At 46.3% G+C, this 25,671-nt stretch overlaps 1 protein-coding gene across 1 annotated transcript in view; it reads left to right on the plus strand.

Moving 5' to 3' along the window:
* Window positions 1-25,401, plus strand: part of LOC143777040 (E3 ubiquitin/ISG15 ligase TRIM25-like) — a 481,784-nt gene extending 456,383 nt beyond the window's left edge. Inside the window, exons 4-5 of the mRNA XM_077266955.1 lie at window positions 3,632-3,764; window positions 23,588-25,401. Coding sequence (XP_077123070.1) covers window positions 23,594-25,192 — 1,599 coding nt within the window. The 5' untranslated portion in view covers window positions 3,632-3,764; window positions 23,588-23,593 and the 3' untranslated portion in view covers window positions 25,193-25,401. The remainder of the gene's footprint in view (window positions 1-3,631; window positions 3,765-23,587) is intronic.
* Window positions 25,402-25,671: the final 270 nt, after the last annotated feature.

The following is a 25,671-nucleotide window of genomic DNA, read 5'->3' on the forward strand; positions in this document are numbered from 1 at the left end:
GACACAAAGTCCTAGCTGCAATAAACAAACCACGTACATCCCTAAGACAGGCCATGTCATTATTAGGGTCTCTTATCTCTTGTATACCTGCAGTAAGATGGGCTCAACACCATACTAGAACACTGCAACATCAAGTTTTACAAGAGGATAGACGGTTATTGGGTCACCTAAATACAAAAATAACCTTATCTCAAGAGGTTTTAACTTCCTTAGAGTGGTGGCTAGACTCAAACCATTTGATGGGTGGGGTTCCATGGGTAATAACACCATCTCACATCATAACCACTGACGCCAGTCCTTATGGTTGGGGCGCTCATATGGGAAATGATTACTGCCAGGGATTATGGAACATGGAGGAAAGCTGCAGCTCCTCAAACTTCAAAGAGCTAAATGCTGTAAAATACGCCTTATATCATTTCCTCCCACAGCTTCGGGGGAAAGACGTCAGAGTCCTGTCCGACAACACCACCACGGTGGCGTACCTAAACCGGCAAGGAGGTACGAGATCAGAAACTCTGATGTCTTCTGCTACAGAAATTTTAAACCTAGCAGAAAGTCATCTAACATCCCTTACTGCATTGCACATAAGAGGAGCAAGCAATCAGCAGGCGGACTTTTTAAGCCGACACACCCTGAGACAAGGAGAGTGGTGTCTAAACCAGCAAATATTTCTGGACATAATATCTCTTTGGGGCCGTCCTCAGATAGATCTTTTCGCCACAAGAAAAAACAGAAAAGTCCGGAGATTTGCTTCTCTATATCCAGCGGATCACCCGGACATTCTGGACGCTCTCCAAGCCCCTTGGCAGTTCAGTCTGGCGTACGCGTTTCCTCCGATCATATTGCTACCTCAAGTTATACGCAAAATCAGAGAAGAAGGGGCGAGAGTTGTACTGATAGCTCCATTCTGGCCCAAGAGACCATGGTTCTCATGGCTACAGACTATGTCGGTCTCAGATCCTTGGGTCCTCCCCTCAACGCCCAACCTTCTCTTCCAGGGTCCGTTTTTCCACCCTCAGGTGGACAATCTCCACCTGACGGCCTGGAACTTGAGAGGCAGATGCTAAGATCGAGAGGATTCTCGGGGGGTTTAATTGATACGCTTCTCCATAGTAGAAAACCCTCCACCACAAAAATTTATACAAGAGTATGGAGAAAATTTTTTTCAATTCCATACATCTACCAACACATCAGAGATTCCGATACATTCTATCCTGGAGTTTCTTCAAAAAGGGAGAGAACTAGGTCTAACTGTAAACACCTTAAAGGTTCATGTTTCAGCACTAGGAGCCCTCTATGGCCATAACATTGCGGGGGATAGATGGGTATCCAGATTTATTACGGCCTGCGAAAGAATGAATCCAGTTAACATACCTAGAATTCCACCCTGGGATTTAAATTTAGTCTTACAAGCCCTAACAGACTCTCCATTCGAGCCAATAGACTCAATACCAATCAAATGTTTATCACTAAAAACGGCCCTCTTGGTAGCACTGACTTCAGCTAGGAGAATCAGTGACATCCAAGCACTCTCTATAGATCCACCTTTTTTGTTAACTTTTCAGGATAAGTTAATTCTTAAACCAGACCCTTCCTACCTACCCAAAGTAGCGAAAAAATTCCACAGGTCACAAGAAATAATCTTGCCCACTTTCTTCAGTAATCCCTCCACTCCTGAAGAACAAAAATATCACACTCTAGACGTTAAAAGAGTAGTGTTAAAATACATTGAAAAGACCAGCAGCTGGCGACAGAGTAGGGCTCTGTTTATTTCCTTCCAGGGAGTCAAGAAGGGTCATGGAGTAACAAAAAGCACCTTATCCCGGTGGATCAGAGAGGCTATCAGACTGGCTTACTCCGCGAGGAAAGAAATCCCTCCGGAAGGCATAACGGCACACTCCACCAGAGCGATGGCATCCTCCTGGGCAGAGAGGGGAGACGTCCCGATTGAAACTATATGTAAGGCGGCAACGTGGTCAAATCCTTCTACATTTTATAACCACTATAGGCTAGACCTATCGTCAACTTCTGACCTAGACTTTGGCAGGACTGTCCTCAGCACGGTGGTCCCCTCCCTAGGTGATGGTCTCTGAAAGATCTCCAGTGGGGTGCTGTCGTGGCGAAGAGTAAAAAGCCGGATTACTCACCGGTAATGCTCTTTTAGTGAGTCCACGACAGCACCCTCTTACATCCCTCCCTATATTAACATAATGCATATTATTGGAGTAAAATCCTTTTAATCATAAGCAAATAAGTTTAAAGAACGAAATAAATGATATTTGCCTAACACTGGCGGTCCTCCGGGTACTCTGAAATCAAAACTGAGGAGGAGAGGCGGACCGCCCCATTTTATTTCTCAATAGGTTTCCTGTTCCTGCGGGGCGGATCCCTCTCTCCAGTGGGGTGCTGTCGTGGACTCACTAAAAGAGCATTACCGGTGAGTAATCCGGCTTTTTTGTTGTGTTCGGACAGCATCCTGGTTTGCCCCTACCAGTCGCTCCTGCGTCTGGTGTTCCAGCAGCCCACTCTTTAGCTTTAAAGTTTTCCACGATTTGGGGCGAGGTCAAAGAGACGCTTGACAAAGCATCTCTAAGAATGAAAAGACAAGCCGACAAGAAGCGTATAGATTCTCTTCCTTTCATGCCTGGCGATATGGTCTGGCTTTCTTGGAGATTCATCAGACTCAAGATTCCATCCTACAAACTTGGTCCATGTTACATAGGTCCTTTTGAGGTTCTGTGTCAAGTCAACGATGTCGCTTACAAGCTGAGATTGCCTGCCTCGCTCCGTATTCCCAATACCTTTCATGTCTCTCTATTTAAACCTGCTATCTTTAACCGCTTCCATCCGTCATCTAGTTCCTCTTCTCAACCAGTCAGCACTGACAATATTTTTGAGGTGAGGGATATTTTAGCTGTTAAGAAGATTCGTGGAAAGGATTTTTTCTTGGTTGATTGGAAGGGTTTTGGTCCTGAGGAGAGATCTTGGGAGCCTTTAGAAAACATTGATGCCCCTCGTATTCTTAACAAATTTCTTGCCAGTTTACGTAGGGGGAGTTGTAAGGAGGGGGGTACTGTTACCGCTGCTGTTCGCCGCGGTCCTGCCGCTGGGTCTGGGGGCGTCCGCTCCTCCTCCCGTGCTAAGGACTCTGCTCCCGCTGCTGCGCGCTCCAGCCGCTCTCTTGCTGGGTCTGGGCGCGTCGCTCTCTCCTTCACTGCAGCGGCGCGTTCCCGGCGCTCTATTTACGTGTCCGGGCGCGCCAATGACTCCCCTTTACTTCCGGTGCCTTGTTCCTCTGGAGGAATGCTGAGTCTGCGCAGGCGCTCAGGATTTTCCAAAGGGCGCAGGCACATTGTACCCATTTCTACTTCCTGGGGTCACCAAGGTTAGTAATCCCAGCAGCCAATCCCGCTCCTGCCTCTGCTATAAGAGGCTGTCTCTCCTGCTTCTTGGTGCCTGATTGTCATAGCCTTTCTATTGTGTCTGGCCCATCCTGTTCTAGTACCGTGTACTCTCTCCGTCAGTTCCTTCGCTTACGCCTCTTTGTCCGTTTTTGTCTCCTTAGGGTTTCTCTCCTGTTCTCGGATATTCCCTTTTCTAGTTGCTAAATTTAACCTTTTGTTTCCCACAGCCTCTCTCCGTTCCGGCTTCCCAGTTCTCCAGTTTCTCCACTGTCCACCCGGGTCTCCCGCCTGAATCTACTCTCAAGCACCAGCAGTCTCTCCTTCCTTCTTGGAGCCGTCCCTCTTGGTACTCCACCGTGGGTAAGTGACCTCTGGGCCTGCTCCTGATGGTCCCTGTATAGGGGTCAGTTCTACTCTAGGTCCGCTTGCCCAGGGGTAGGTCTTCCCACGGTCCAGAGGGTCCACTCTAGTTTTCCCTGCTCAGCCCGTTACACTGGATTCGGGGTGTCCTGGTTCTGATGTTGCAATTCATCGGTTGGGGGAGGTCTGGGACGAGGTCCAAAGGAGCATTGGGGAGGCTCAGGGCAAGTATAAATTTTTTGCTGATAAACGACGGTCGGTGGGTCTGGATTTCCAGGTAGGGGGTAAGGTATGGTTATCCACTAAGAATATAAGGTTGAGGATTCCTTCTGCTAAGTTGGATCCCAAGTTTATTGGACCTTATGAATTTTTGTAGGTAGTTAGTCCTGTTACCTTTCGCCTGCGCTTGCCCCAGTCCCTGCGAATTTATTCCATAAGGCTCTTTTGAAACCGAGGGCATCTTTCTCAGGGGACTCGGTCTGATCACCAAAACAGGATGTGGACGAGACAAAGTATGAGGTGGAACGGATCGTGGATTCTCGGATGCTCCGCCGTTCACTTCAGTATCTGGTCCATTGGCAAGATTATGGTCCGGAGGACCAGTCTTGGGTGTCGGCTCGCTCGGTCCATGCGGATCGGTTGGTTCCGGGCCTTTCATGCTCAAAACCTTGGGATCCGGTGGCCCCCATTGAGAGGAGGTACTGTCATAATCCAGTCCGGGGTTTGCTTCCTGGGTTAGTCATGCAGGGGTTAATCTTCCTTGCCTTGTTTTGGGATCTGTCTGGCTATTTCAGTCTGCTATGACCTGCAAGCAGTATCAGTTATAGTTCCTGTCTCTGGCTTCAGCAGCTGACCCCTTATACCCTGATTTGTCCTGTGCCCGTTTACCTAGGTCCCGTTCCTGTGTTCCCCTGTAACTTCGCTCGTTGTAGTACTCGCTCTCCGTGTTGTGATCCCATGGTATTTCACTCGGCTTGTCCTCTGACCTGTTTTAGGCTACGTTCAGATTTGCGGCTAGCGCCGCAGCGTCGGGCGCCGCAGCGGCGCCGCATGCATCATGCGCCCCTATATTTAACATGGGGGCGCATGGACATGCGGTGCACTTGCTTTTTGCGCCGCATGCGTCCCTGCGGCGCCCGCGTCGGGGCGCGGAGGACGCAGCAAGTTGCATTTTTGCTGCGTCCAAATTCAATGGAAAAAAGGACGCATGCGGCGCAAAAAGCAGCGTTGTGCATGTGTTCACATTTGCGCTGTGCGTTGCGGCGGCGACGCTGCGGCGCACACCGCAAATGTGAACGTAGCCTTACTGTCTTGCGTCTCTGGCTTTCCTGCTCCCGATTGGCTCTGACCTCTTTTTGTCTTGTTTCTGACCATGTGTATTGCTGTGACCTCTGGTACTTCGTTCCCTCTCTGTTGCTGACCCGGCTTTTTCTGACTACTCTTTCGCCATCTAGTGGCTTCTGCCTTCTGTTCTGTGATTTCACTGTGAGTGTACTTGTTTTCCTACAAAAGCACCCCCTGGTGGAGGTTGTGTGCTACTGCGCTGCAGCAGGCATTTACACCACCAAAATATACCCAAGATCACGTAATACTGTATGGATGAGCAATATAATACCCCCCCAAAAAAAATTGTCAACTTGCTTTGAGAGTTATTTGGCACCAAAATGTACCCAATAACACATAATACTCTATGGATGAGCAATATAATACCAATAAATGTTTGAGCATTTTTTGAGAAGGTTACATACATGTTCTTGGGTACATTTTAGTGGTATCTATCCCTCCCAAAAATTGTTCAAAAATTTATCATTATTATATTGCTCATGTTAGGTTAGGCTATGGGTTGAACTAGATGGACTTAAAGTCTTCCTTCAACCTTAATAACTATGTTACTGCGTTACTATGTTACAAGTTCTTGGGTACATTTCTTTGGTAATACTCTATGGATGAGCAATATAATACTGATATTTTTGAACATTTTTGTGGAGAGTTAGATACTACCGGAATGTATGCAAGAAGATGTAATACTCTCTGGATGAGTGTCATATAAAATATTAAAATCTCTGAAGCCACAAGTGAGGGGGGCATTCACCCTCCTCCTCTCACACGGAATTGCAGTTGTAAAAATAGCTAACAGTCTGAGTCTCCTAGAATTAGACTGGTACAATGGGCATAAAGAAGCAGTAAATTAGGTACAGCTGGATAGTGACAATCTTAATAAACATGTAGTCAGCTCCTCTTTGAAGTAAAAAGTTACTGGCAGTGCCAACGTATTCAATGAGGGAAATAAGTATTTGATCCCTTGCTGATTTTGTAAGTTTGCCCACTGACAAAGACATGAACAGCCTATAATGTTAAGGGTAGGTTAATTTTAACACTGAGAGACAGAATATCAAAAATATAATCCAGAAAATCACATTGTATAAATTTATATACATTTATTTGCATTTTGCAGTGAATAATAAGTATTTGATCCCGTTGACAAACAAGACTTAATACTTGGTGGCAAAACCCATTTTGTGTAGTTGATGATGAGCTTTGCGCACATGTCAGGAGGAATTTTGCTCCACTCCTCTTTGCAGATCATCTCTAAATCATTAAGATTTTGAGGCTGTCGCTTGGCAACTTGGAGCTTCAACTCCCTCCATAAGTTTTCTGTGGGATTAAGGTCTGGAGACCTTAACGACGTGAGATTTTGCATGGTGCCCAAATCGATGTCGATTCACGGTCGTTTTGTAGTTCTTCCATTTTCTTACTATTGCACCAACAATTGTCGCCTTCTCACCCAGCGTCTTACTTATGGTTTTGTAGCCCATTCCAGCTTTGTGCAGGTCTATGATCTTGTCACGGACATCCTTAAAAAGCTCTTTTGTCTTGCCCATGTTGTAGAGGTTAGAGTCTGACTGAGTCTGTGGACAGGAGTCTTTTATAAAGGTGACTATATAAGACAGCTGTCTTTAATGCAGGTAACGAGTTGAGTTGGAGGGTCTAACTGGTCTGTAGGAGCCATAACTCTTAACCCCTTCATGACCTTGGGATTTTCCGTTTTCCCGTGTTCGTTTTTCACTCCTCTCCTTCCCAGAGCCATAACTTTTTTATTTTTCCGTCAATTTGGCCATATGAGGGCTTATTTTTTGCGGGACGAGTTGTACTTTTGAACGACATCATTGGTTTTACCATGTCGTGTACTAGAAAACGGGAAAAAAAATCCAAGTGCATTGAAATTGCAAAAAAAAGTGCAGTCCCACACTTGTTTTTTGTTTCGCTTTTTTGCTAGGTTCACTAAATGCTAAAACTGACCTGCCATTATGATTCTCCAGGTTAGTACGAGTTCATAGACACCTAACATGACTAGGTTATTTTTCACCTAAGTGGTAAAAAAAAATTCCAAACTTTGCAAAAAAAAAAGCGCCATTTTCCGATACTCGTAGCGTCTCCATTTTTCGTGATCTGGGGTCAGGTGAGGGCTTATTTTTTGCGTGCCGAGCTGGCGTTTTTAACCCCTTCATGACCCAGCCTATTTTGGCCTTAATGACCTTGCCGTTTTTCGCAATTCTGACCAGTGTCCCTTTATGAGCTAATAACTCAGGAACGCTTCAACGGATCCTAGCGATTCTGAGATTGTTTTTTCGTGACATATTGGGCTTCATGTTAGTGGTAAATTTAGGTCAATAATTTCTGAGTTTATTTGTGAAAAAAATGGAAATTTGGCAAAAATTTTGAAAATTTCGCAATTTTCACATTTTGAATTTTTATTTTGTTAAACCGGAGAGTTATGTGACACAAAATAGTTAATAAATAACATTTCCCACATGTCTACTTTACATCAGCACAATTTTGGAAAGAAATTTTTTTTTTTTGCTAGGAAGTTATAAGGGTTAAAATTTGACCAGTGATTTCTCATTTTTACAACAAAATTTACAAAACCATTTTTTTTTTTTAGGGACCACCTCACATTTGAAGTCAGTTTGAGGGTTCTATATGGCTGAAAATACCCAAAAGCGACACCATTCTAAAAACTGCACCCCTCAAGGTGCTCAAAACCACATTCAAGAAGTTTATTAACCCTTCAGGTGTTTCACAGCAGCAGAAGCAACATGGAAAGAAAAAATGAACATTTAACTTTTTAGTCACAAAAATGATCTTTTAGCGAAATTTTTTTTATTTTCCCAAGGGTAAAAGGAGAAACTGGACCACGAACATTGTTGTCCAATTTGTCCTGAGTACGCTGATACCTCATATGTGGGGGTAAACCACTGTTTGGGCGCACGGCAGGGCTCGGAAGGGAAGGAGCGCCATTTGACTTTTTCAATGAAAAAATGGCTCCAATCTTTACAACGCAGAGCCGTGAAAATAAAAAATCATTTTTCTTTCCTCAAAAAAGATGTTTTAGCAAGTAATTTTTTATTTTCACAAGGGTAACAGGAGAAATTGGACCCCAATATTTGTTGCCCAGTTTGTTGTGAGTACGCTGATACCCTATATGTGGGGGTAAACCACTGTTTGGGCACACGTCAGGGCTCGGAAGGGAAGTAGTGACATTTGAAATGCAGACTTTGATGGAATGGTCTGCGGGCGTCACATTGCATTTGCAGAGCCCCTGATGTGGTGCCTAAACAGTAGAAACACCCCACAAGTGACCCCATTTTGGAAACTAGACCCCCCCCATGGAACTTATCTAGATGTGTGGTGAGCACTTTCAACCCCCAAGTGCTTCACAGACGTTTATAACGCAGAGCCATGAAAATAAAAAATAATTGTTCTTTCCTCAAAAATTATGTTTTAGCAAGTAATTTTTTATTTTTGAAAGGGTAACAGGAGAAATTGGACCCCAACAGTTGTTGCCCAGTTTGTCCTGAGTACGCTGGTACCCCAAATGTGGGGGTAAACCACTGTTTGGGCGCACGTCGGGGCTTGGAAGGGAGGGAGCACCATTTGACTTTTTGAACGCAAGATTGGCTGGAAACAATGGTGGCGCCATGTTGCGTTTGGAGACCCCTGATGTGCCTAAACAGTGGAAACCCCTCAATTCTAACTTCAACACTGACCCCAACACACCCCTAATCCCAACTGTAGCCATAACCCTAATCACAACCCTAACCCCAACACACCCCTAACCACAACCCTAACCCCAACACACTCGTAACCCTAATTCCAACCCTAAACCTAACCCTAATCCCTAACCCTAATCCCAACCCTAACCACAACTGTAACCCCAACACACCCCTAACCCTATCCGTAACCCTAACCACAAGCCTAATCTTAACCCTATTTCCAACCCTAGCCCTAATTCCAACCCTAACTCTAATTCCAACCCTAACCCTAAAGCTATGTGCCCACGTTGCGGATTCGTGTGAGATTCTTCCGCACGATTTTTGAAAAATCTGCAGGTAAAAGGCACTGCGTTTTACCTGCGGATTTACAGCAGATTTCCAGTGTTTTTTTGTGTGGATTTCACCTGCGGATTCCTATTGAGGAACAGGTGTAAAACGCTGCGGAATCCGCACAAAGAATTGACATGCTGCGGAAAATACAACGCAGCGTTTCTGCACGGAATTTTCCGCACCATGGGCACAGCGGATTTGGTTTTCCATAGGTGTACATGGTACTGTAAACCTGATGGAAAACTGCTACGAATTTGCAGCGGCCAATCCGCTGCGGATCCGCGGCCAATCCGCTGCGGATCCGCAGCCAAATCCGCACTGTGTGCACATGCCATAACCCTAACCCTACCCGTAACCCTAACCCTACCCCTAGTTCTAACCCTAGTTGAAACCCTAACCCTAGTGGAAAAAGAAAAAAATATTTTCTTTATTTTATTATTGTCCCTACCTATGGGGGTGATAAAGGGAGGGGTTTATTTATTATTTTTTTTATTTTGATCGCTGTGATAGAACCTACCACAGCGATCAAAATGTACTTGTAACGAATCTGCCGGCCGGCAGATTCGGCGGGCGCACTGAGCATGCGCCCGCCATTTTGGAAGATGGCGGCGCCCATGGAGAAGACGGACCGACACCGGGAGCCTCGGTAAGTATAAGGGGGGGGAGATCGGAGCACGGGGGGAGCGGACAGGAGGACGGGGGAGCGGAGCACAGGACGGAGGGGACTACGGGACAGATCGGTGGCTTGGGGGGGCGATCGGTGTGGGGGGGGGGGGGGGGGGGGGTCACTTCAGTATTTCCAGCCATGGCCGATGATATTGCAGCATTGGCCATGGCTGGATTGTAATATTTCACCAGTTTTGTAGGTGAAATATTACAAATCGCTCTGATTGGCAGTTTCACTTTCAACAGCCAATCAGAGCGATCGTAGCCACGGGGGGGTGAAGCCACCCCCCCTGGGCTGAAGCACCACTCCCCCTGTCCCTGCAGATCGGGTGAAATTGGAGTTAACCCTTTCACCCGATCTGCAGGGACGCGATCATTCCATGACGCATACGCTGCGTCACAGGTCGGATTGGCACCGACTTTCATGACGCAGCGTATGCGTCAAAGGTCGGGAAGGGGTTAATGATAGCATTTTGGTGCAGATACGTTCTTTTGATCGCCCGTTATTGCATTTTAATGCAATGTCGCGGCGACCAAAAAAACGTAATTCTGGCGTTTCAAATTTTTTTCTCGTTACGCCGTTTAGCGATCAGGTTAATGCTTTTTTTTTATTGATAGATCGGGCGATTCTGAACTCGGCGATACCAAATATGTGTAGGTTTGATTTTTTTTTTTTATTGGTTTATTTTGATTGAGGCGAAAGGGGGGTGATTTAAACTTTAATATTTTTTTTATTTTTTTCACATTTTTTTTAACTTTTTTTTTAAACTTTTGCCATGCTTCAATAGCCTCCATGGGAGGCTAGAAGCAGGCACAGCACGATTGGCTCTGCTACATAGCAGCAATCTGCTGTTCGCTGCTATGTAGCAGAAAATCAGGTGTGCTGTGAGCGCCGTCCACAGGGTGGCGCTCACAGCTGCCGGGAATCTGCAACCATAGAGGTCTCAAGGACGTCTATGGTTACAATACTGAAGCATCGCCGACCTCCGATCATGTGACGGGGGTCGGCGATGCGCTCATATCCTGCCGGATGCGGTAGTTAAATGCCGCTGTCTGCGTTTGACAGCGGCATTTAACTAGTTAATAGCGGCAGGTGAATCGCTATTTCACCCGCCGCTATTGCAGGCACATGTCAGCTGTTCAAAACAGCTGACATGTCCCGGCTTTGATGCTGGCTCACCGCGGAGCCTGCATCAAAGCGGGGCTTCTGACCTCGGACGTACTATCCCGTCCGAGGTCAGTAAGGGGTTAATGGTTGGTAGGGGATCCAATACTTATTTCTCTCTGCAAAATGCAAATAAATTTATATAATTTATACAATGTGATTTTCTGGTTTTTATTTTTGATATTCTATCTCTCAATGTTAAAATAACCTATTCTTAAAATTATAGACTGATCTTTTTAATCATAGACCTGAGACAGGGACAAGGGGGCATCCTCTACGTCTGGAGGAAAGAAGGTTTAAGCATAATCACAGACGCGAATTCTTTACTGTAAGAGCAGTGAGACTATGGAACTCTCTGCCGTATGATGTTGTAATGAATGATTTGTTACTTACATTTAAGAGGGGACTGGATACCTTTCTGGAAAAGTCTAATGTTACAGGGTATATATATTAGATTCTTTGATAGGGCGTTGATCCAGGGAACTAGTCTGATTGCCGTATGTGGAGTCGGGAAGGAATTTTTTTCCCCATGGTGGAGTTACTCTTTGCCACATGGGTTTTTTTTTGCCTTCCTCTGGATCAACATGTTAGGGCATGTTAGGTTAGGCTATGGGTTGAACTAGATGGACTTAAAGTCTTCCTTCAACCTTAATGACTATGTAACTATGTCTTTGATAGTGTGCAAACTAACAAAATCAGCAAGGGATCAAATATTTATTTCCCCCACTGTATAGATTCGACAGGTAATTAAGGCAGGAAAGGTATTTTCAGACAGCTGGATAACAAAGGTACATAAGTTTACACATAGATCGAGATGTGGAAGAAGCTATTGTTTCCCCCCCCCCCCCCCCCCCCCCCAGACATGGGTTCCAGCCCAACAGCTCTTGCAGCCTTCCAGGCAAGTGTTCTGTCTCTACGAGTGTCCGGCGGTTGAACGAGCTGTGATAATGAATCCCAGACTCTTCAATTTAACTCCTTCTCCACTGATGGTCATAAGTAACGACCATGCCCAGGGATGCCAACTCTCTGTACTTTGCTGCTAGCGGGCCTGATAACATTTCTCCAGATCTGGTCCTGGCTCGCCTCCTTATCTGTTCCGACTAGCGTAGGCCCCACAGTCCGCTCACCAGTTCCTGAATCCTGCTTCTCCTGTCCTCTGTCCGCAAGCACCCCAGCCTTGGTTTGAGTCTTGGTTGTTCCGGGAAATCGTCCTGATCCAGACTACAGGCTACTGACACCTCTTCTTGTTGCGCAAGCTTCCTTTGGCTCCAGTATTCCTCTGGTCTCACCCTCGGGAGTCTTGCGTGGTTGTTGCCCAACAAAGCATTTTACACTGTATGGATGATTAATTGAATACAGCCAAAATGCAAACACTTTTTTTGGAGTGTTATATACCACAGAAATGTACCCCAGACCATGGAATAGTGTATGGCTGAGAAATTGAACCCAGAAATTTTTTTAAATGCTTTTTTGTAGTGAGCTATTTCAGTAATGTACCCCAGACCGTGGAATACTATATGGGCGAGTAATATAATCCAGAAAAAAAAATACAAAACTCAAAAAAGGTTTGAATAACACCAAAATGTACCACAAAGCACATAATACTTTATGGATCACACAATATATTCAATTTGTTTCTCACACACACACAAAAAATATTGCAGCTATATATTTTGCAAGGGACTGCACACCTCTAATCCCTGTCTGCAAACTGTATTCTGCCACTGTCCCTGCAACTCTCTCCTTTCCTAGACTAAATGCAGAATGCATATAATACAAACAATAAAGCAAATGATTAGCCCTTAGATGGGCTGTTACTATGATGCTTCAGCACCAGTATCAACACTACAGGACTCTGATTCGTTATACTGTGAATAGACAGCCCTAGATAAGCACTCTCACTCCAATATGAACTGTGACACAGTTGTGCATGGCGTCAGTGTGCCGAGTCAGGCGGCGCCTGTCTTTTTATAACCCCTGATGATGTCACGCGGGCAGCTAATCACACTAATGCCACAGCCAAGATGGCTACTGCATTACAGTGACGCACAGGCAATCCCTGCGAGCACCAAGATATTTGAGTGATAACGGAGTATCACCGAACACGTTCGCTCATCCCTATTTATAAGCCAAATTCAGGAGTACTGGACATGTTTCTATACTTTTACCCTTCGCCACGACAGCACCCCACATGAGAGAGAGGGATCCGCCCATAGGAACAGGAAACCTACAGAATAAAAGGAGGCGATCCCCTCTCCTCCTCAGTTTAGGTTTCCTGTTTCTATGGGAACCCGAAGTACCTGCAGTTCAAGAGGATTCCTGGGCCATGCACCCGCCTGCGTCGGTCTCCGTGGGAACGGCAGGGGCTGCGGTGCCAGAGGCAGCGGCGGGGGAGCCACTGTTTGCAGCCTCCCCCCTCGTCTGGTTGGTCACCATGGTCCGGGTTCGGTGCCGCTGGTCTGCCCGGCTCCATGAGGACGCGCGCGCTCAGCGGCTGGCTTTTTATCCAGCAGCCGCCGCATGGTGAGGAGGAGCGGCGCGTCTAACCCGGAAGTCGCTGGAGCACTTCCGGGTTGGGTCCGGGGAGGCAGGAGATTCGGCGCCAAGTTTAAAAGTGCAGCGCTAGCGTCGGCCAGTGTGTGGAAGTATGGCTTCACCGGCCGATGTAGCGCACTTGCCTGCAACAGAGCGGTCTCCCAGCAAGGAGACAAGCGCCAGGAGCAGTACCAAAAGTGGGGATCGATCTCAGGAAAAGCGATCTGCCACCAAACAGAAGAATCTTTCATCAAAGAATCAGCTTCCAGAACCGGTACCTGTCAGCTTCACTGGGTGAGTTTTAAAAGGGTCTCTTCCCATATGCTGATATATGTTCCTCCTGTATCCCCTTCCTCTAGACTAAGAAAAGGACACATAAATCCAAACATAAAGAATGTGCCTTATGTTTACAACCCCTCCCGGACTCATACACAAAGAGATTATGTGCAGATTGCATCATATTAACTTTACGGCAGGAAAACGTAATGACTCCGTCTGACGTTAGAGCCATAATACGTGAAGAGATGCAGGGTTTGGCGCATATGAGTAGCACCAGTACCCGTCAACCTAGCAGGTCCCGATCTCCAGCAAGCTCGGAGTCAGAGGTAGTACAAAGATCCTCTGACGAAGAGGAATCTCAGCCAAGTTCATCGGAATATGAAGGAGGGCTTTGTCTACCAAATAGCAGCGTAGACAATTTAGTAAAAGCCGTCAGAAGCACGATGGGGTGCCCAGACGAGAAGGGAAAGAAGTCAGCGCAGGACATCATGTTTGCGGGGTTAGGACAGAAAAAACGAAGGTCCTTCCCCGTCATACCCACAATTAAGGAGCTAGTTAAAAAGGAGTGGGAAAAACAGCATACAAGAGGATTCTTACCATCCTCGGCTAAGAGACGCTACCCCTTCAGTGACGAACAACTTAATACTTGGCAAAAAATACCAAAAGTTGATGCTGCAGTGGCCTCAACTTCTAAACAATCGGTCTTGCCTGTTGAAGACTCGGGGACTCTAACTGATCCGTTAGACCGAAAGGCAGAAGCCTTACTTAAGAGATCATGGGAGGCTAATACGGGGGCATTCAGACCAGCCATTTCTGGCACCTGTACTGCAAGATCGCTGCTAGTATGGACAGAGCAGCTGGAGGAACAAATTAGAGGTGGAGCTTCGAGAAATACAATTCTATCGAAAATCCCTCTAATGAAAGAGGCAGTAGTGTTCCTAGCTGATGCATCTGTGGATTCGCTACGCCTAACAGCCAGGTCAGCCGGCCTAGTGAACACAGCCCGGCGAGCACTCTGGTTGAAAAATTGGAAAGGGGACGCACAGGCCAAAGCAAAACTTTGTGCGATCCCCTGCCAGGGTGAGTTCCTATTTGGGAAAACTCTGGATGAGCTCTTAAATAAAGCAGGAGAGCGGAAGAAGGGCTTCCCTAACCAGTATCTTCCCTCTTACAGGAGAGCCTTCAGGAGACGCCCCTTTACCAGGAACAAACCTACTGAGCAAAGGGAGCGCTGGGAGACAAAGGATCCAAAACAAAGAGGTGCTCTGTTTTCCGGATCCTATAACCAAAAACGTAGCAAATACCGTTAATTATAAAGTCGGCGGTAGATTAAAATATTTCTTTTCTAAATGGAAACAGATAACATCTAGTCATTGGATTCTGGACATTATTAAAAACGGATTAAAATTAGAATTTGATAGAATCCATTGGGATTCTTTTATAGTAACATCTCCAAGAGGACGACAACAGCAAGAAGCTCTAGAATCAGAGATCCTGTTGCTTCTATCTAAAAAAGTATTGATGGAGGTTCCCCGGGATCAAGAAGGGAAGGGGTTCTATTCCCCTTTATTCTTGATCAATAAGCCAGATGGTTCATTTAGAACCATCATAAACCTTAAAAGACTAAATTCCTTTTTGCGTAACCATACTTTCAAAATGGAATCCATTAGTTCTACCATCAAACTTTTGTTCCCTAGGTGTGTCATGGCCGGGATAGACCTAAAAGATGCATCCTCTCCTCTTCCCATACATGCCGAACACCAGCAGTATCTAAGAGTAGCGGTCATCCTGGAGGAACAGGTTCGTCACTTTCAGTATGTAGCAATGCCATTTGGGCTTTCTATGGCCCCCCGCATCTTTACAAAAGTGATATTAGAGGTGATGGCTCATCTACGCCAACGGGACACTTTGATAATACCCTACCTGGATGACTTTCTAGTGGTAGGAGATTCTGTTGCTCAATGTAAGATGCGGTTGTCTAACACGATCTCATCCCTGCAGGAGTTGGGTTGGATTGTCAACTTCGAAAAGTCCAGGCTGAATCCAGACACTACTCAAATGTTTCTAGGGATCCAGCTAGACTCCGTAAGTCCAAAAAGCTTCCTCCCGCATTCAAAGAAAATGACTATACAGTTAAAGGTGTCAGAAGCAATAAGAAACCCCTACATGACACTTAGAAAGGCTATGTCCTTATTAGGATCTTTGTCCTCATGTATCCCGGCTGTACCATGGGCTCAATTCCATACCAGCCAATTACAGTACGAAGTATTGTCAGTCCAGGGACGGAAAGGACACCTGGAGAGTAAACTAACTCTCTCTAGAGATGTCTTAGAATCTCTATCCTGGTGGCTAGATATGGGACACCTTTCAGGGGGTGTACCTTGGATAGTAGATCCATCCAAAATAATTACTACCGACGCAAGCCCTACGGGGTGGGGTGCACATATGGAGGATAATGTGGTCCAGGATACCTGGAATCGGGCAGAGTCATCATGCTCTTCAAATTGGAAAGAATTAACAGCGGTAGAAAAAGCCTTAAATTATTTTCTTCCACAGATTCAAGGAGAACATGTAAGAGTTTTCTCAGACAACTCAACCACAGTGGCCTATGTAAACCGTCAGGGCGGTACACGGTCAGGAAGTCTGATGACCATCGCAGGAGAGATCTTCCAGCTCGCAGAGACTCATCTTGCGTCCCTAACAGCCCTACACATCAGAGGAGTAGAAAATACCAAAGCAGACTACCTCAGTCGGAACATGCTACGCCAGGGAGAATGGTCCTTAAACAGAAACGTGTTCAGAGTTAATAACAAGAGCATGGGGTATGCCTCAGATAGATCTATTTGCCACAAGAGGCAACAGACAGGTAGAAAGATTCGCTTCCCTGAACTCCATGGATCATCCAGACATACTGGACTCTCTACACCATCCTTGGAACTTCAAACTGGCTTACGCCTTTCCTCCAATGTCTCTAATTCCGCTAGTGATCAGGAAGATCAGGAGGGAATAAGCAAGGGTAATCCTCATCGCACCCTTCTGGCCAAAGAGACCGTGGTTCTCCTGCCTCCAGAGCATGTGTCTATGCGATCCATGGATTCTTCCATTGGACAGGGAACTACTGTTCCAGGGGCCGTTTTTCCACCCACAAGTGAAAGGGCTTCACTTGACGGCGTGGAACTTGAGCGGCAGTTATTGAGTTCAAGGGGTTTTTCAGAACAACTAGTAAACACCCTGCTACTAAGTAGAAAGAGATCTATCACCCTGATATATAGCAGGGTATGGAAAAAATTCTTAAACTTTCATACAATACCGTTCACTAAGCAGGTTCCGGTAACACCTATTCTAGAGTTCCTACAAAAAGGTAGAGAATTAGGATTATCGGTAAACACCTTAAGAGTCCAGATCTCAGCATTAGGAGCCCTATATGGATGTAATATAGCAGCTGATAGATGGGTCTCCAGATTCATTAAGTCTTGTGAATGAAGTAATCCGGTACATATTCCCCGTCTACCTCCGTGGGATTTAAATCTAGTACTAGAAGCCTTAACCAGCTCCCCATTTGAGCCACTAGATTCCGTACCTTTAAATGTCCTCACATATAAAGTAGCCCTCTTGGTAGCCCTAACCTCAGCTAGACGTGTTAGCGACATCCAGGCCCTATCAGTAGACCCACCCTTCTTACTGATATTCCATGATCGGATAGTCCTAAAACTAGACCCCTCATACCTCCCTAAGGTAGCATCCACCTACCACAGGTCACAGGAAATATTTCTCCCTTCCTTTTTTGATTCTCCTGTAACCCCAGAACAACATAAGTTCCACACCTTAGATGTCAGAAGAGCCATCCTGACTTATATAGAAAGGTGTCAGACATGGAGGGAGAGTAGGGCTCTGTTTATCTCCTTTCAGGGCCACAAGAAAGGACATGGGGTCACGAGAGCTACCATATCACGATGGATCAGAGATGCTATCTGCCTGGCCTATACGTCAAAAGACGAGATTCCTCCAGTGGGTATAAAAGCGCACTCAACACGAGCCATGGCTTCCTCCTGGGCGGAACAAGCGGATGTACCGATCCATTTAATATGTAAGGCCGCAACTTGGTCTACACCTTCTACTTTTTACAACCATTATAGACTCGATCTATCTACATCTTCTGATCTGACCTTTGGTAGAGCTGTTCTTAGTACAGTAGTCCCACCCAAATAATGACTCTCTGAAAATCTCTCATGTGGGGTGCTGTCGTGGCGAAGGGTAAAAAGCCGGATTACTCACCGGTAATGCTCTTTTAATGAGTCCACGACAGCACCCATTTACAACCCTCCCTGATTATGCACAGCTCTTTCTTTAATTCACAAATAATGGTTGTATAGAGTTTTTAAGATATTTTGCTGAGTAAGAATTAATACTAAAGCTTTTGCGGTTCCCTTTCTATACTCTGTAAACTAAACTGAGGAGGAGAGGGGACCGCCTCCTTTTATTCTGTAGGTTTCCTGTTCCTATGGGCGGATCCCTCTCTCTCATGTGGGGTGCTGTCGTGGACTCATTAAAAGAGCATTACCGGTGAGTAATCCGGCTTTTTTTCTTCTGATTGTTCCACTCCTGATTTTGGCCTGCAAATATTGATGCAAAATAGTGACCAAATAGTCTACGTGTGAATGTGGCCTTAAAGGGCAAATATCATAGGGACCTCAGGCGTGAATGTTTTTTTGTTTGTTTTTTATAAGAAAAATCCATGACAAACCTCATGGTTTCTTTGGAAAACTTACGCCTGGCATTAAAATATCCATTTACATTGTTCAATGTCTAATTGGTCCTTTGTATAGTCTACTAGTATAAGATTTCTTTCTGTTATTCTACTTAAAGGCATTTAACAAAGACCTTTTAGTATTGTTATTGTCCATTTCTCTACTTATTACTGAAAAGGAACTCGGCATGTTGATTTCCCTCAGATGGGAGTTCCTCTGTAATTGTGGTCACCTTTTATAAACCACCAGGAAAGGCTACTTTCCTTTCACACATCAGGTTTTTCGCGCCATGCCGATTCCGGTGTCGTGCCGGATCCGGTGTATTTTGTGAAAACCGGATGGGATGGATCCAGTTTTCTGCCGGATCCGATGTCCGGATCCGGCGGTAAACCGGATCCGTCCCATCCGGTTGGCATCCGTTTTTACATCCGGTTTTTGACGGATCTGGTTTTTAAGAACGCCCCTGGGAGGCTCCAAAATGTGTGTCCCCCTGAAAACTATATATACGGTCTTCCTACAGCCCATCAGTGACAGGTTGGAGAGGAGCAAGTGTTTGGAGAGAAAGATGGATGTCGTTATTGCGAATATTCTGCAGAACAACGTGGATTTCATTGTGGAGGCGAATCGCTTGAAAGCAATTTTTCTGGAGAAAGAGCGAGAGAGACAACGCATCATGCGTGTGCGCCGACGCTGTTTGTGGATCCACCCCATCACCGCACAGAGAATGACCCGTGGGGTGTTTTCTACTCTGCACATGGAGCTACGAGGAAACCCAGAGAAATTTTTCTCATATGTGCGGATGAAAGCGGAGAACTTTGATCTATTGGTGGACCGAATTGAACATCTCATCCGAAGGAGTGATGCGTATTGCCGATTCTCTATTTCACCGGCCGAGCGTCTGATGGTCACTCTTCTGTAAGCCATCTTTATTGTATGTACTCCTGTAGCACAGTTTCATTGATTGTAATTTGACTTTGTAGTAATTTCTGCCTTGCTTTTGTTCACAGATTCCTTGCTACTGGAGAATCCCCTTCGTCACTACATTTCCAGTTCAGACTGCGAGTTTCCACCATCTCCGGAATTGTAAAGCACACTTGCCGTGCACTGTGGGACTCTTTGCACGATGAATTTATACCACATCCCACAATGGAGATTTGGTTGGAAGTAGCAGACAAATTCCAAGAAGTGTGTCAGTTTTTCCCAATTGCTTGGGCGCGGTGGATGGGAAACATATCCGTATCGTGAAACCGGCTGGTTCTGGATCAGAATATTTTAACTATAAAAAGTACTTTTCCATTGTGCTGATGGCTATCGCCGATGCGGATTACAAATTTGTAGCGGTGGATATTGGAGCGTATGGCTGCTCAAATGATTCCCAAGTTTTCAAACTGTCTGCAACGGGGCGTCATTTGTATGGAAACACCTTTCAATTCCCTCCCCCCCCCCCCCCCCCCAAGACCACTGCCTCAAACCTCTGGGCCACCAATGCCTTTTGTTTGTGTTGGGGATGAAGCCTTCCAGCTGTCAGAACATCTTTTGAAACCCTACTCCAGCCGTGGATTAACCGAAACTAAAATAATTTTTAACTACCGCCTCACACGTGCACGGAGAATGGTGGAGTGCGCTTTTGGGATTTTTACCGCCAAATGGAGAGTTTTACTGACCTCTATAAACTTGAAGACTGACACTGTTGACGAGGTGGTGAAAGCTTGTGTTGTCCTGCACAATTATGTGATATCCAAGGAACAGATTTCCATTGAGGACCACTCTGAAGAAACCACCTTGGCTGATTATAACAACATTACGTATAGAAGTTCTGTGGCAGTTTCCCGAATTAGGGACCAATTCGCAAAATACTTTATTTTTATTATTAAGGAAGAATAGACTGGCAGAATGAGAGAGTTTGAACAATTTTGTCTTTGACCTTGTAACCGTATTTTTATTACAAATTTTTTTAACAAAACAAAAATAAACTTCTCTTTGGCAACACAAAAATAAACTTTATTTGGCTGCGCCAAAAACTTAGAGGTTTGAATAAGTCGGTGTGGAGATAGTGCTGGAGGGGCTGTCAGAAAGGGACACTTCAATAGGGGGAGTGTGGAGAGAGGAATGTGGTGGTGGGGAAGGATCAATAGGTAGTGAAGGGGTGGAGAAAACAAGTGAACGGGTGGACAGGAAACTGGGAGTTGGGTTAGGAATTTGGTATGATGGAGGGGTGTAGCTGATGGATTGGGAGGCAGAAGCGGTGATGGGTGGAGAAGAGGGTTGGGACATGACGGGTGAAGGAAGCTGGTGGTAGTGGGCAGGGAGTGGAGGCGCGGAAGATGTTGGGAACTGGTATAGGGAGGGATGCTCATACTGGTCTGGATGGTGGGAAGGGGCACGGGTAGGACGCTGGTAGTTGGATGGTGGGACGGGGCACGGGCAGGATGCTAGTAGTGGTCTGGATGGTGGGACGGGGCACGGGCACAATGTGGGTAATGGTGAGGTTGCTGGGATGGGGGACGGGCAGGTTGCTGGTACGGGTCAGGAGGATGGTAGTGGCTGTAGTGAGGGACAGTGGCTGAAGGGGGGGCAGGTGCAGGAGGGGGGGCAAGTGTGGTGGCTTTGGAGGCAATGAGCGCTAGAGTACACTGGCAGGCTTCCATTACTTGCATCTGCTGATCAGTAGATAGCTTCTCCATTTGCTCGAGTACCGACCGGAAATAAGTGTGGTTCGGTGACTGACTTGCCTCTGAACGCATCGTTAGCAGAAGTGTATGCTACTCGAGTATGCTTTTATTTATTAAATTGAAACCTGCAGTCATTTGCTTGGACAAAACTGTGAGACAGTTCTGGAAGGATGCGTTCAGGTGCAAGAACTCGGGCGCATAGCTCTGTACCTGACCCCTCTGCCGCTGGCGCCCCGAAGCCACAGGTGTACTAGAGGTGGCAGCAGCAGAGGGGTGGGGTAAAGGTAAAGCTATATCCTCACCAGCAGATTCATGCAATGGAACTGGCCAGGATGCTCCAGCGCTGGTGGATGGGACCGAGGGATCAGATGGGTGGGAAGGTGCAGAGGGGCCGGGACTATCGAAGTGTCCCTCGGTGGCGAACTCCTAAGGGATCGCCCCAGAAGGGGTTAACTCAGCTGCAGGCTCCCGACAGTGATGTGGAACAAAGAGAAAAAATATATAATTCATATACTGATATTGCATGGCCCTGGCTGAAACAGCAAAAGAGGGTTAGACATGTAAAACATTGGTTATTAAATGTGGTGGGTGATATTTACCTTCGAGTCACCATCGTTGTCCTGAGGAACGACAGGGCTTGGGCATATTTGTATCTGTTCCTGCGTCCTCCTGAACCACTCGGGGCCCGCATCTTTGTTGAAATCCTTCTTAAAGCGATCCCTGATAGACTGCCACCGCTTCACAATCCTCTCACCTGTAAAAAAAGGAGAAACACAAATTGGTTAATACTTAGAATGCCTCAACATAACTGAACTGTGTATACTTACGTTCTTGATTCTGGGCCCGAACATCGAGGTCCTCCCAGTTCTCTACTAGCTGTTGGCATACTTGCTCCCAGAGTCGACGTGTCACTATGACATCAGCATGGCGGCTGTCACCCATGTTCCACAGTGGCTCCCTGTCTCGGATCAGATCGATGAGGCCGACCTCCTCACCGTCTGAATCAAGAGCGCGCTGTGAAGCCTGTTATAAAAAAGGACAAAAAAAATAAAATTAGAATCAAAACAACATAAAGTAAATTCCCCCCCAAAAAAATGCTGCTTACACGATGACGGCCGCCACGACTCTCATGCCGACGACCCTGGGAGCCACTCAGAGGACCTCTGGATCGAGCACCAGAATCCGAACTCTAGAAGAAAAATAACATAAAAATTATGTGCTTGTAGTTAGCCTTTTTATGTGTTGTGTACATTTTGATATCTATAATGATCATTCTTTTTATTTGTGTGATGTGTCCAATGATCTGTTTCTCTGTGTTGTGTGCATTGTTCTTTCTGTAAGGATCTTTTGTTTTTATGTATTGGGTGTGGTTTGTGGTTCCGCGATGCATGAAAGAAACATACCAATTGTGATCCCGCTCCAGATCTTTCTCCACCCCTTCGGTCTTCTTCCGGAAGCACCTCTTCTGCTGCAGCAGCAGCTTCCTACAAAAATGAAAGATGGTGAAATACATTAATATATATAGACAGAGAGAGAGCTAGACAGAGCGTGAGAGAGAGAAAAGTATATAAAGAAACATTTACCTGCACTACCGACGAGAGGGAGGGCTCCCAGAAGAAGACATGGCTGATGGCAGGCAGGCTCTTGCAGGCAGGCAGGCTCTTGCTGGCAGGCAGGCTCTTGCTGGCAGGCAGGCTCTAGCTGGCAGGCAGGCTCTAGCTGGCAGGCAGGCTCTTGCTGGCAGGCAGGCTCTAGCTGGCAGGCAGGCTTTTGCTGGAAGGCAGGCTAGGCTCTTGCTGGCAGGCTCTTGCAGGAAGGCAGGCTAGTCTGCTGGCAGGCAGGCTCTTGCAGGAAGGCAGGCTCTTGCGGGAAGGCAGGCAGGCTCTTGCAGGAAGGCAGGCTCTTGCGGGAAGGCAGGCAGGCTCTTGCAGGAAGGCAGGCTCTTGCGGGAAGGCAGGCAGGCTCTTGCTGGAAGGCAGGCTAGACTTGCTGGCAGGCAAGCTCTACTTGGCAGGCAGGCTCTTGCTGGAAGGCAGGGTGTTGGCTCTCTTGCAGTATGGCTGGAAATGAGTGAGGGCCTCAATGGCATTTTTTTTATATGTGTGTCCTGGGGGCAGGCCAATAGGTTCTGAGCATGCTCAGATTAAAAAAAAAAAAAAAGGATCAGGCACTAATACAAGTCAATGGGGAAAAACCGGTTCCGGTTTTTATTTTCGCCGGTTCTGGTTTTTCGCAAAAGAGCCGTAATCAGCCGGAATGAAAAAACCTGATGTGTGAAAGTAGCCTAAATCATGTTACCACTCCGCAATCTTTGTGATAAATGAGTCATCTAGACTTTCAGTTTCATTTCTTTTTTTTCTGCCTCATTTTACAGTCAGTGATGGCGTCTGCAGGTCTAAGAAGAGAGCTGGAATGTCCCATCTGTCTGACCCTGTATACGGATCCTGTAATCCTGAGGTGTGGACACAACTTCTGCCGGGTCTGTATTGATCGGGTCCTGAATACACAGGAAGGGTCCGGAGTTTATTCCTGTCCTGAATGTAGAGAAGAGTTTCAAGAGCGACCTGTGTTGATTAGGAACATAACTCTGTGTAACATATTGGAGGATTTCCTGTCTACTCAACTACATCAGATGATCGGGATCTGCTGCACTTACTGTGTGGACTCTCCTGTACCTGCTGTGAAATCCTGTCTTCTGTGTGAGGCTTCTCTGTGTGATAATCACCTGAGAGTTCACAGCAAAGGACCAGAACACGTCCTCACTGATCCCAGCACTTCTCTGGAGACCAGGAAATGTTCTGTCCATAAGAAGATCCTGGAATATTACTGCACTGAGGACGCTGCTTGTATCTGTGTGTCCTGCTGTCTCATTGGAGAACACAGAGGACATAAAGTAGAGACGCTGGATGAGGCCTCTAAGAAGAGAAAAACTAAACTGGGAAATTTTCTTCAGAAACTGACCACAAAGAGAGAGGAGACTATGGAAAAAGTCTGGCATCTGGAAGAGAACTGGAGAAAAGGTCAAGAAAAAATGACTGAAGAAAAGAAGAGCGTATCTGGCCTGTTTATAGAAATCAGGAGACGGGTGGACGACCTGGAAAAGAAGGTCCTGAGTGACATCTCCAGTCGGCAAGAGAAGGTGTTACTTTCACTGGCTGATGTGATCCAGAAGCTGGAAATAAAGAAGGACGAGCTGTCCAGGAAGATGAGACACATTGAGGAGCTGTGTAACATGACGGATCCACTGACTGTCTTACAGGAACCAGACACCGGTGACTTGTGTGATCCTGAGGAGGAGGAGGAAGGTGATGAGGACACAGGGGGACATGATGGAGGTGATCAGGGTGCGGAACTGATTTCAAACATACCACACACATTATCTGCTATGATAAGAGATATAAATGTGACCTTCCATGTTCAGGATCCTGCAGACATATTACTGGATGTAAACACGGCTGCTAATAATCTCCTTATATCAGACGACCTGAAAACTATGTCCCGTATTCTAATAAACCAGAATCGTCGAGAAACGGCAAAAAGATTCCAGGAGGATCAGGTATTAAGCAGCAGCAGATTTTTCTACGGACGACATTACTGGGATGTGGAGGTCAGTAGGTCAGGGGTGTGGAGGGTGGGGATGTGTTACCCCAGTATAGACAGGAGGGGGCGTCAGTCTTACATTGGACATAATCAAAAGTCCTGGTGTTTGTGTGGAGGGCGACAGGTGTATAATAATCAGTGTTCGGTGATACATCACAGTCAAGTAATCCCGTTACCTCACCAGATCTCCAGTGATAGAATCAGGATATATCTGGATTATGAGGCCGGGCAATTGTCCTTTTATGAGCTGTGTGACCCCATCAGACACTTACACACCTTCACTGCCACCTTCTCCGAGCCCCTTCATGCTGCGTTATGTGTACATAAAGGTTGTATAAAGCTGTCCGGATGGGGCAGCAGAAATGAGACATCATCATGAGAAACCTACTGATAGTTAAGGAGTTTACCAATCAAATCGAAGGTCATTTAGTATTTGTAAAGGCCCCGTCTCACATAGCGAGATCGCTAGCGAGATAGCTGCTGAGTCACAAGTTTTGTGACACGTACCAGCGATCAGGCCCCTGCTGCGAGATCGCTGGTCGTGTCGGAATGGCCTGGACCTTTTTTTGGTCGTTGAGGCCCCGCTGACATCGCTGAATCGGTGTGTGTGACACCGATCCAGCGATGTCTTCACTGGTAACCAGGGTAAACATCGGGTTACTAAGCGCAGGGCTGCGCTTAGTAACCCGATGTTTACCCTGGTTACCAGCGTAAATGTAATAAAAAACAAACAGTACATACTCACCATCTGATGTCCGTCAGGTCCCTTGCCGTCTGCTTCCTGCTCTCACTGACTCCCGGCCGTACAGTGAGAAGTGAGAGCACAGCAGTGACGTCACCGCTGCGCTCTGCTCTCAC

This window comes from Ranitomeya variabilis, chromosome 5, assembly GCF_051348905.1.
Source record: "Ranitomeya variabilis isolate aRanVar5 chromosome 5, aRanVar5.hap1, whole genome shotgun sequence".
Taxonomy (NCBI): domain Eukaryota; kingdom Metazoa; phylum Chordata; class Amphibia; order Anura; family Dendrobatidae; genus Ranitomeya; species Ranitomeya variabilis.